The 12,628-nt window shown below is 48.3% G+C and overlaps 1 protein-coding gene across 1 annotated transcript in view; it reads right to left on the reverse strand.

Annotated features, from left to right (window-relative positions):
• The window catches only part of LOC147705972 (protein-glutamine gamma-glutamyltransferase E-like), a 226,355-nt gene that overhangs the window by 96,882 nt on the left and 116,845 nt on the right, over window positions 1–12,628 (reverse strand). The window contains exon 6 of the mRNA XM_086932429.1: window positions 7,686–7,863. Within this exon, the coding sequence (XP_086788555.1) occupies window positions 7,686–7,863 (178 nt within the window). The remainder of the gene's footprint in view (window positions 1–7,685; window positions 7,864–12,628) is intronic.

Here is a 12,628-nt window from a genome sequence, read left to right on the forward strand (position 1 = left end):
AGGGGACCTGGTCTTTTCACAAAAGGAGGTTAACAACCAATTTTTGGAATATTATACGCTGCTATATATTAGAGCAGGATGAGGGACCCCCTGATGGTCTGGATGACTATCTAGAGGCCGTGGGTCTGCCACATTTGGACCCGGAACAGGGCACCAAGCTGGGGGAACCCATTTCGCCGGGAGAAATTCCGGTGGAGTTCTACGCAGCATATTTGGATATCCTGGTGCCACACTTGCAGTCGGTTTATCAAGAGGCATGGAAATTGGGCAGGCTGTCACCCACCATGAGAGAAGTGATCATAGTGCCGCTACTGAAGAAGGAAGGGGATCTCGCGTCCAGGGCTGCGTACCGACCTCTCTCCATGCTCACAGTGGGCTATAAGATCCTCAGTAAGATTCTGGCCACGCGTCTCTTAGACCACATGGGTGCCCTGGTGCACCCAGACCAATCGGGTTTTATCCCTGCTAGGAACACCGCGACGTGTATACGGCCATTGATCCGAATCATGGGGGATGGAGGAGAGGGCTCGGGGAGGGCAGCAGTGCTGTCGGTGGATATCGAAAAGGCGTTCAATAGCGTGGAGTGGTCATATTTGTTTCGAGTGTTGAAGGGATTTGGTCTAGAGGATCATTTTATACGCTGGACCAGCCTGTTGTAGAGCTCTGCCACGGCAAGGGTTCGTACGGGACGCACTATCTCATCGGCTTGCCAGGTGGAGAGAGGTACTCGTCAGAGCTGTTCTTTGTCTCCGCTACTGTTTGTGCTGGCAATTGAACCGCTAGCAGCACATGCCCACCAGGGACGATTGTACGAGGGAGTCTTGCTGCGCGGGGAGCCTCATCACATATCTTTATATGCAGACTATCTCCTTTTATATTTGGCTGATACAGGGGACGCCTTGCAGGGCGCTAAGACAATTGCTCAGAGAATTCGGCCGCTTGTCAGGTCTACAGGTGAATTGGAACAAGACCTGTTTGTTTCCCCTATCCCCTGGGGGTCGGACGCCCCCGGCACTTGATGGCCTGAGGTGGGAACCCGAATGCCTACCGTATTTGGGTGTCTGCATATTTCACGCCCCCATCGACCTCTTTGACGGAAATGTGGGTGGCGCACTGAGAGGACTCAGAGGCAGTATAGCATTCTGGCGTACTCTCCCAATATCGGTAGCTGGACGCGTAGCACTCTTGAAGATGGTAGCGCTCCCACGGTTGCTCTATTTTTTCCGTACTTTGCCGATCTGGATCCCTGTTTCCTTTTTTCGGACACTCCGAGCGATGATGACAGGGTTTATCTGGGGATCTGGCAGACGGCGGGTAGCGTTGGCCACCCTGATGAGGCCGAGAGAGGAAGGGGGCTGGCGGCCCCAGACTTCGAGTGGTACTATCTGGCGGCACCGCTGAAATGGCTTACACAGGCAGTGGCGCGAGAGTTTATGGGACCAGACGGACCGCAGGGTAGGGTCATCCCCAGACACGTACTGTCATTCATTATTCTCCGGAAGAAGCTCCGATTGGACCAGCTCACCCTCGAAGAGCGCACCCTCCAGTCACGCTGGATGTGAAGTCAGAAGCGCTCAGGGTTTGCAAGCCCATACGCCCCGGAAATCCCCCTGGGTATGTGCACGGCCCTCCCTCATGGTGGAGACTGGTCAGCATTGGCTGGCTGGGAGGAGAGCGGGCTCCACATGATTGGGGATTTATATAGAGACGGTGTCTTGATGCCTTTCTTGACCATGCGGGAAGCCTTCGACCTGCCGAGGGAGGATTACTTATTGCATACTGCCCTTGTGGCAGGAATTCAGAAACAGTGGAAGATAGGATTGTCGGAACCCCCAACATCGTTGGGGTGTCAATACGTCACTATGGCGGCGGGTACGTTTAAGGCCTTCACCTGCTTATTTCGGCGATTGTCCACGGAAAACCTTTCCCCTCTGAATAGCTTGAGAGGTAAATGAGAGGAAGATCCTGGTAAGCTCATTCCTGAGACGACGTGGCCACAGTTGTTGAGGCGGGCTTGGAAGGGCACGCCCAATGCTAGGTTCCAACTGGTCCAATTTTATACTCTCCACAGGGCCTACTTAACCCTGGTCAAAATCCAGCAGTATTTTGGGGGAACCCAATCGCTGTGCTCTCGGTGCAATGCAGAAGACGCTGATTTTGGTCACATGTTCTGGTCCTGTGTGGGGTTAGGCTCTTATTGGGTGGATGTGATGACATTTTTTAACCTAGTGACGGAGCGTGAGCTGGAAGCTGAGATGGGAACCTGCCTTCTGTTGTGGTTTCCGCACACCCCCAACACTGAAGTAACGAGCAAATTTTATGATTTGAGTTTAATAATGGTGAAGAGGGAGCTTACCATGCACTGGAAGACGAGAACGGGTCCTAGCTTTGGGAGGTGGAAGGCGAGCTTCCAGCACTGGGCGGGGAATGAGGTGACACTTCGGCTCCAGCTGGCCAGGCGTTCCTCTAATGACAAGGCGCTGGAAGTTGCAAGGGCCTGGGGAGCGTTAGTAACGGACCTCCAATCACCGGTTGAGCTGGACGAAGGAGACGAGGTGCAGGCAGTTTTAGATCAGGGAGTGAGGACCAGAGCAGGGGATCCCGGGAACGCAGAGTGGAATGTTTTAGATGGGGACACTTGAGCACATATAGGGAGGAGATAAGCGCTACACGACACATTCAGAAATATTGAAAGTTCAGGAGGGAGACTCGGAGCACATGTGAGCAACCAGATGGAATCTACTATCTATTGAGATTAATGATGATGTTATCTTACATTGATTTGTGTTAAGTTTTGTAGAATCCAGGACTCTAGGTGCTTTGTAGCAAGGAGATTCTCGAGGGCACACTGATAGGGGGGGTGGGGGTAGACGGGGATGGGGCGGGGGAGTTAGGGGGGTTAAACTTTGAGCATTGGTTAATCCTGTTTTTGATAATGAATATTGAACCGAATACAAGCTTTTATTGCATGTGATATTAAGCTGCTGATGTGCTGCTTGTTGACTCAATAAAAAATATATTTACAAAAAAATGGGTGAGCTAAGGGGCTCAATTTTGACTAGCGTTTTCAATGCATCAGAAAAGGGTTCAGCACCATCTACATTGGCTAGTTAAATTTTTTTTCTTTGTTCAAGAAGGGGGACAGTTACAACCTTAAGTGTTACTGCCCCATTTCCCTCCTTGATTCATCTGCAAAATTCCTGGGTAGAGTTGCTCAGCAGAGACTGGAGGACTGGGCCTACAGTAATTCCATTCTGTCAGATGTCCAGTACGGATTCAGGAAGGGAATTGGGACAATGGAACAATCAGTAAATCTCGAACTTCTGATTTGGAAATACACAAAGGCAAAGACAGGATCCTCTACTTATGTTTTGCTGCCCTTAGTAGCATTTTTGCCAAGTGGACAACTCAATTCTGTGGCATACCCTGCTTTCATATGGGGCTCCTGGAAATATTGGTTGTCTTGTTGGAGTGAAACAGGGGTGAGTGTGATCCCCTTTTTTATTTCCACTTTTTATAAATGGTGTAGACAATACTTTTTGGTCTTTGCATGCCAGTGCTCCAACCGTTGCAGGTCACACTGTTCCCTTTCTCCTGTATGCCGACAATGTGGTCCTATTATCTAAGACCATTGTCAGGCTGCAGCAATCAGTGGACACCTTTGTGGGATTCATGGAATCTAAGAAATTAAATAGCTGCAAAGCCCATACATTTGTAATGTCTTTTGGGAAATCTCCACAGAAGGTTAGGCGTTTTTTCTTGGAGATCACATCCATTGCAAAGGTGAATTCCTTTTGTTATCTGGGCATTTTCTTTTCTAGTAAATGCTCTTGGGTTCAACATATACATAAGGACCAGCTTAAGACGAACAGAGTTTGTGAGAGTGTGTTTAGGTTCTCAAAAACTACAAAACTACCCTAAACCCTAAAACACTACACTACACAAACACTGCAACACTACCCTAAACTGCAAAACACTACACAAACACTACAACACTACCCTAAACTCCAAACACTACACAAACAGTACAATATTACCATAAACCCTGAACCACTACACTACACAAACACTACAACACTACCCTTAACCCTAAAATAGTACACAAACAGTACAACACTACCCTAAACCCTAAAACACTACACAAACACTACAACACTACCCTAAACCCTAAAACACTACATTACACATACACTCCAACACTACCCTAAACCCTAAAACACTACATTATACAAACACTACCCTTTACCTTAAATTACTACATAAATACTACACTACCCTAAAACACTACACTACACAAACACTACAACACTACACTAAACCCTTAAACACTAACACTACCCTAAAACACTACACAACACAAACACTACAACACTACACTAAACCCTAAAACATTGACACTACCCTAAAACACTTCACTACGAAACACTACAACAATATACTACATCCTAAAACACTGACACTACCCTAAAACACTATACTACACAAACACTACAACACTACACTAAACCCTACAACACTGACATAACCCTAATACACTACACTACACTACACAAAGACCCTAAAATTACCCTAAAACGTAAAACACAACCCCAGACAACACAAACATTACAACACTACTTTAACACTGCCCAAAACCCTACAAAAGTAACCCCCACCCCAAGCACAAACCCCTTACCGCTCTTTCCTCATGGTTCCACTCCAGCGTCACCATCTCTGCTCCCGGTTCCTGCTTCCTGCTTCGAGGGGCGGTGCACGCCGTTGTGAGGAATCAGCCTCAGTTTCCTCACAACGACTTGGATAGCCAGTACATCACATGTGTATTAAATGTGCATGCGATGTAATGGTATGCGTAGTAAACACTATGCATTGTTACATCACATGCGTTGTAACGCATGCGATGTAACAGCTATGTGTGGTAAAAAACGCGTAGTAATGGCTGTTGCCCGCCTGGCAAGAATTCCTGATATAGGCTAGCCATGATAAATTCCCTGCATCCAGGAGGGTCATAACGTCCTTCAACTCCTCTCTATAATCGTCTAACTCTGGTGTGCTCCACAGGCGGCGCCAATATAGGAGGGGTCTAGAAGCGACTGCGTCAGCTATAGGACCAATCCCCAAGTCCATCCTAAGCGGTGTTAATGGGGTGCTCTTCGGGAGGCCCAACAGTTGCCTAAGAAATACATTCTCTGTCATAGATAGTAAAGTTAAGGGGCAGTGACCCCATAGTTCTGCCCCATATAGTGAAGCTCCCCTAGCCTGTATATTATAGATTTCTGCTGGTGGACCTATCACTTTTTGGGTACAGTTTTTATATATTTTTAAGATGTCCCCTGTAGACTGAGTCAATTTTAAATTAGCTTTCTTTATTTGGGTCCCCCAGTCCATCTTATCATTGAGTGTATTCCCTAAATATTCAAAGATGAACACCCTCTCTAGGGCCCTTCCATCCAGTTTGGGATGTGGACAATTAGTAGTGTTGGCATTAAAAACCTTATATTTGTTTTTTTGGAGATTAATCTTCAGTCCCCTGTTCCTGCAAAAAGCACTAAATTCCTCAAGTATCCGCTGCATACCCATAGACGATTTAGAGAGTAGCACCGTATCGTCCGCAAACATAAGTGCTGGAATTTTGCGGTTCGCCAACCTTGGTGCGTCAATATCTTTCCCTGCTAATAAGGTTCCAATTAGACCATTTAAAAAGAGGGAAAAAATCATCGGGCCAAGGCGCATCCCTGTCCCACCCCTTTCTCAACATGGAAGGGAGCGGAAAGTTCACCTTTTTTACCTTATCTTATTCTCGCATAATTGTCTTGGTGCAGGCGTTTCAGCTGGTCGCAAAGATTTTCTGGTACTTCCATATCCAGAAGAATGCCCCATAGCTGATCTTGATGAACCATGTCAAATGTTGATTTAAGATCCACAATTGTGAGGTAGAGGCTGCCTCCCACTAAAACCACCACTTTCCAATGGATACATTGCAATCTAAAGATCTGGTCAATAGTGGAGGTCTTGGCCCTAAATCCTGCTTGTAAAGGTGTTAATACCTTATTCTCTTCTATCCAGGATTGCAGACGCCCCAAAAGCACACAAGCAAAAAAACTTTTTGTGACCTCTAAAAGGCGTATAGGGCAATAGTTAGCTGGGTTGAGAGGTATTTGTCCTAGGTGTAAAATACACAACATTGTTTTGTTTTGACTAAACTGCAGCTAGGCATTGTACATCACCTGGTAACTTTCCCTATCATTACCCAATGGCAAAAAGGATATGTTCTGTGCCCATGTGACGGAATCTCGAAATACAACACTCAGCACTTTACTCTTTTTTGCAAATTTTATTTGAGCTTAAAGAAGTACTTTTTAAAACCAATTTTCATTGCGCACAATATCAGGCACCACAATCCTGCAATGCATTTTCTGTGCACTATAGAGTCCCATGCAGTATGTTTTAGTGTCACCTCTCATATCTGGAAAGCAATGTGTTCTAGGGATAGTATTTCTGATTAATTGTAACACTGTTTGGTCCATGTGATACTGAGCCTTGGGTGTATATTTTAATGTTTTGTATTGTCTTATGATGGTGTGCATGTCACTGATTGTTCTTTTATGGCCTATGTTGCTAGCGCCGAAATAAAGATTTTGCATCGAATCGCTTCCTGTGTCACCTTTATTATGCAATACCTGCATTTATTTAACAGGGTGTGTTTGATTTATTAAACACACACCATGAACTTTCAACGTAAAAAGGGAGAGAGAAATAGATACCTGTCTATAGTCTAAATTGCACAAAGTGAAACCAGGAAACCTTGGATAAACAGTGGCTTCCCACAGGGTACCCGAAACTTGCCCTGGCAAACTGCTCGGCCGCCCCCCCCCCCCCCCCCCCCCCGGGGGGGGGGGGGGAGGGGGGGAGAGGGTGAGTGCAACCGAACTGTTTGTTAGGGCCGGTTTCGGACGATTTGGTTACAGGTCTGCCAATATTGCCGGCACTGGGTAATAAAAATGGCCCCTCAGAGGCCCAAACCCGGCCCCCACCATGGCGGCCCACCGGGAAAATGCCCGGTGCCCGCTATGGCCAGTCCATCCCTGGCTTCCCAGCTTGACCAAATTGTGCCAATTTAGGCAAATACGTTAGTTCAGTGACGCCTCATTTTGATTCATCATGACATTTGTGAGCACCTTGATATATATGACTTCAGTATGTCCATTACACAAACACGTCGCTTGTGTTTGATTTAATACCCTATAATAATGTCCCCATATATAATAACATCATAAGACACATAGAAGTAGCACATTACAAATCTCATCCCTTAGTTCACTAATACAAAAACAACAAGCTGATGGAAGGAATGTGTAACTTAATCTTAGTCACTGGCAATCGATCTGAGCTGCTTTCTAGACCATCACTTTTTTGCCTTCTGTGAAATTCTAGAGAGAGAGATCTGCCTTAGGGACAACTTAGGCCACACCTAGGTAGTACATGACAACTTATACGCCTGCTTGGTTCAATAATGACATCATTGTGAGAGTGGGGAGGGAGAAAGAATGTTTCTAAGTTCCTGTTGAAAAACTATCAATTCCAATAAATGCCACATAATGTGGTGATATACTCTTTTGTACTACTGTGAAACACTTTGACATATGACAGAAATACACTATTTTGAACGTTGCCGCTTAGTACCATACCTGTGCAGGTCACACCCGCGAAGACCCAGCATTGTCCATATTCCACTGGTGAGTAACTTTGTTGGCCCCACTTTCGCAGAATGGCCACACTTCCGTTCCAGCTGCCAGGATTAGCCCCACCTGAGTAATCACCACTCCAATTTCCTACCAAAACCCCATTATCATCCTGGCAATTCACCTGAACCAAACAAGAGAGCACAACAACAGTCAGAATGGCTATAGTGGTCTAAAAAGAACTGGACATTTATTCAAAATTTGCAAATGAGAAAAAAGTGGAGAAATTTATAACATGCATTGTACAGTGTCTCCTGTGACTGGACCCTCTTGAAGTACTAATAGGACTTGAGACTGCCTGCCACAGAGGTTACAAAATCATGAGAGGGACGATGACATCCATTTGGTGGCCTCCAACATTATTTTTGTAAAGAGTTCAGTTGTAAAGTTCAGAAGAATAAAAAGAATAGGGTTGGCATTACCTGGGGAGGCAAACAATGAGTCATGTTTAGTTATTGTGGGTTGCACGGGTAATGTTAATGAAAGCAGAGAAAATATTGGGGGAGATTTGCAAAATGTCCACACAACACAGCGCAGCAACCAAAGTGTTGTATGAAAGCAGGTAGCAGAATAACACAGGGGCATATTACCAAGCAATAGCGATAATTATCGCTATTGCTTGGTTAGAGACAAAAATTTACCGCTGAGCTGTGGCGATTTTTACCGCAAATAAACCTTGGTATTACCAAGGTTTATCGCAAATGCGATAAAAATCGCCGCGAAGCATGAATGTCGCTGAAAAGTCAGCGATATTCATGCATTACCAAGCTAATGCTCTTAGCCATGATATCCACCTCCCATTGGATAACATGGCTAAGAACTGCTCAGGGCAGGTGTTAGCTTTTGGAGACATTTGCGCTTAGCGCGAATATCTCCAAAAGTTGGTAATAGGAGATAGCGATGTTAGCGACTGTTTTCAGTCGCTAACATCTTGGCACGCCCACTTTGCATGTCATTAGTGATAAATATCACTGACATGCAAAGTGGGGCCCAAGATGGTCGCTATCTCCTACTAGCTGTCGCTAACTGGTGTTAGCGACAGCTAGGTAATAGGGAGATAATTTTATCTCCGCTTTCTTGGCTTTTAAAGCCAAAAAAGCGGAGATAAACCCCCTTGATAATATGCCCCATGGATCTGTGGATAATTTGAGCTGGTGTAGTATGTGGTGCCTACAGGCACTCATTTGGTGGTGACTGGTATTTATTTTCTTCATCAGGCTTTGACCCGGAGCAAGAGAGAGATAAACACAAAAGAGGGAAAGAGGAAGGATGAGGTATATGGAAAGACCAAAACAAACAAAGTATGGGTGAAAAATAACATAAAAGAGTGAGAAAAAGGACTAGGCGTATCTAGTGGTGGATGGAAGAGGCTTGAGATGGAATCAAAACTATGAATCCCTGGCAGTTGGTGCTCTCGACATTTGATAGTGCTTCCCACAAGCTTTTGAACAAAAAGTTGGGACACAGCACTTACTGCTTTACAAATTAGGCATCATCCTAGGTGGTTGCATAGGAGCACCCATTTTACACCCCCTGACACAAAGTAGCACAAAGGAACACGTAGTGAAACTGTTTGTTACTTTAGGCAACTTTCCAATGAAAATCAAGATTTACGTTGGAAAGTAAATACCTCTATACATTTTGTGCTGGATTAGCATCTTTTTTGGTGAGACAAACCCAGTGCAAAATTTTAGTAAATCGAACCCAGCTTCTTATGAACTTTGAAAGCACAGCTTGTGCTAACTGAGAAGACTTGTGAGGGGTGCAAAAGAAACTTCTCAAGGATGCAAGTATTTAGGATCTTATTTCATTGGCTGGCTTGAAAAAGCATTCTTATAAAATATGAAAAAATGTCAGAATGCCTCTGTTAAATAGCCTTTTTTTTTTCACAACCAATTTTATTGAGCAAAAGAGTATCAAGAATGTGGCATCTTCACACACCAAGATCACCACATCAGTATCAATGCAATGATGACATACATAGCATCCGCGAAGCAAATATCAATGGAGCTCGGCTTTAAAAATGCCCTAACAACCCATCCCAACCCCAACTACACCCCCACCCGTACCCACCATCCCCCCCCCCCCGCCACACATGTACAGAAGCAACACAAAGACGATTCACATAGAGGAAGCAGGTATAGTGCAACCTGGGTTTTGCCATTGGGGCCAGAAAAGTCCCTGCGATCAAATGTCCTCCTCCTGCTCCGCCGGGGGTTCCAAGGACAGGCCACGGTAGTCGGCCCACCGCTTCCAGATCTTGAAGTGTTTGCGTGGGCAGCCCCTCGCCTCAAAGACCGGTTTCTCAAGACCCATAAAGTAGTCCAGCCCAGCCTTCCATGCAGACAGGGGGGGGGCCCTCACAGATTTCCAGGCCCGAGCCAAGTCACGCTTAGCGACCACCAGGCCCAGGAGCAACAGATGACGTTTATATATGTTGCCCCCAACCCCTTCCATGATGTGCAGCAGGCCTAGCCGGTGGGTTCGAGGTAGATCCCAGCCCAGGACCTCAGCCAGGCAATTCCATACGCCCCTCCAGAAGCCAGCCAGGCGACCACACGACCACACCGTATGCAATAGGGAGCCAGGCACTTCCCCACAGCGCAGGCACTCCGATGACGCAATCAAGCCAGCCTTCCACAGTCGTTCACGTGTGTAATAGGCACGATGCAGGTATTTGAATTGTATCAGGCGGAGCCGAACCGCGATAGCGGTGCCGCGCGGGGACTCCAGTGCCTCCCTCCAGTCGTCCTCGTCCAAGGCGCCCACGTCTACCTCCCAGGCTTCCCGAAGGGAGCTGAGAGTAGATGAGCAGTGAGTAACAAGGGACTGATAAATCCTAGAGACCTTCTTGTCTCCCAAGTTTCCCATAAACACTTTCGCCTCAATCGGGCTGAACTCCGGCAGGGAGTCGAGGCCGGCAATGCTTGGGGCGAGGGCATGTCTCAGCTGTAAGTAGCGGAAGAACTGGGACTGAGGCATCTGGAACTCCACTCGGAGTTCCTCAAAGGACTTGAGGGTTGCGCCTGACATGACCTGGCCCAGTTGTGTAATTCCAATAGCCTCCCAACCCTCGAACCCGGCCAGGGCCGCCAGTTCTGGGAGCAAACCGTTGTGCCACAGCGGCGTTTCAGCCGTTAATTTGCCCCACCAACCCATGCGGCGCAAAGACTGCCGCCACACTGCAAAAACCACTTTTGTCACCGACGGCAACCCACGGCGTATACGGGACGAGTAAAGAACGGTGTGGAGCGTACGGTCACCCATGAGATGTCTTTCCAGGGCATAGGCCGGGTCACTCCTGTCCCCGTACCACCATTCATTAAGGACAAGAAGATGTGACGCCTGGTAGTAGGAGAGGAGGTCGGATGTGGCCAAACCACCACAGTAGGTGGACAGATAGCACGTCCTCAGGGCCACCCTGGCCGCTCCGCCATCCCACAGGAAGCGGCTCAGCACTGAGTTCACCTGGCGGAACCACTCCATGCCAATAGGGTGCGGGAAATGTTGAAGTTGGTACAACAGTCTCGGCAGCGCCACCATCTTAAAGATGGCCGACCTCCCAAAGATTGTAAGTGGCATTCTGGACCATGTTTTAACATCAGCCTGGACCCGTTCCCACACCGGCAAGACACTGCGTGTCCAGGCCACGGCTCGCGAAGTCGAGAGGAAAACACCCAAATATTTCAGGCCGTCCGTCGCCACGCGCAGGTCGGCGGCCCAAGGGTCGGCAACCACTCCGCCACGTAAAACCCACAGGGTCGACTTAGACAGGTTGAGGCGGAGCCCTGAGACTTCGCCAAACCCCCGCATGATCTCCAAAACTCGAGGGCCCGAGCGCCGCAGGTCGGTAAGGAACAGGAGGACGTCGTCTGCGTAGAGTGCAATTCTATCCGTAAGGGTATCGTTCCAGACAAAGCCACGCAGATGGGCATCCAGTCGTATCCGCGACGCCAGGGGCTCCATGGCCAGGGCAAACAGATAGGGGGACAGCGGGCAGCCCTGCCGAGTACCACGGCCGATTTGGAAGCGTCCTGAGACCGCACCGGCTACACGGACCGACGCCGTGACATTGGTATATAGGAGACGGATATAGGACAAGAAAACAGGCCCGAGGTTGAGGCGGGCCAACAAGGTGAACAGATACGCCCAACTCACCGAGTCAAAGGCCCGGTCCATGTCCGCAAGGAGGAGTGCGGCCTGTTCATCCCTAGCACCTATGGCGTCGATCGCTGCCTGCGCCCGCCGGATATTATGTCGGGTGGCCCTGTGCGGCATGAACCCGGCCTGGTCAGGGTGGACCAGGTCGGCGATGTGGGGCAGAAGGCGGTTCGCCAGGGCTTTCGCCAAGATCTTGGCCTCGATATTGAGGAGGGAGATTGGCCTGTAAGAATCGTGGCGGTCCGGCGCCCTGCCAGGCTTCAAAAAGACCACAATCTCAGCATGACGCCAGTCAGGTGGCAGCTCGCCTCTAGACCGCGCTGCCTCTAGGGCATTGCGAAAGTGGGGTCCCAGCTGGACATGAAACTTTTTATAAAATTCGGCAGGATAACCGCTAGGGCCGGGCGCCTTCCCAGTATTCAATTGGCCAAGGGCCTCCCCAAGCTCCTCGGACGTAAGCGGGGCCTCCAAGGCCGTTCTAGTCTCCTCCGGGACTGCCTGCGGGAGTAGGTCATCCAAGTAAGAGGCAATCTCGCCCTCCACCAGTGGGTCACGAGGAGCGTATTGTGCCTCGTAGTAGCGGGCAAAGCTAGCCGCCAGCCGATCTGGGTCGGTCATAACTGAGCCATCCCCCGCCGTAAGGCCGGGTAGCTCCAGGGGCTGGAAAGTCGCCTGGCAAAGCCTATGTAGCATGGTGCAGGACTTATCGCCCCACTGATACACCCTAC

Source organism: Lissotriton vulgaris, chromosome 7 (assembly GCF_964263255.1).
Source record: "Lissotriton vulgaris chromosome 7, aLisVul1.2, whole genome shotgun sequence".
Lineage (NCBI taxonomy): Eukaryota > Metazoa > Chordata > Amphibia > Caudata > Salamandridae > Lissotriton > Lissotriton vulgaris.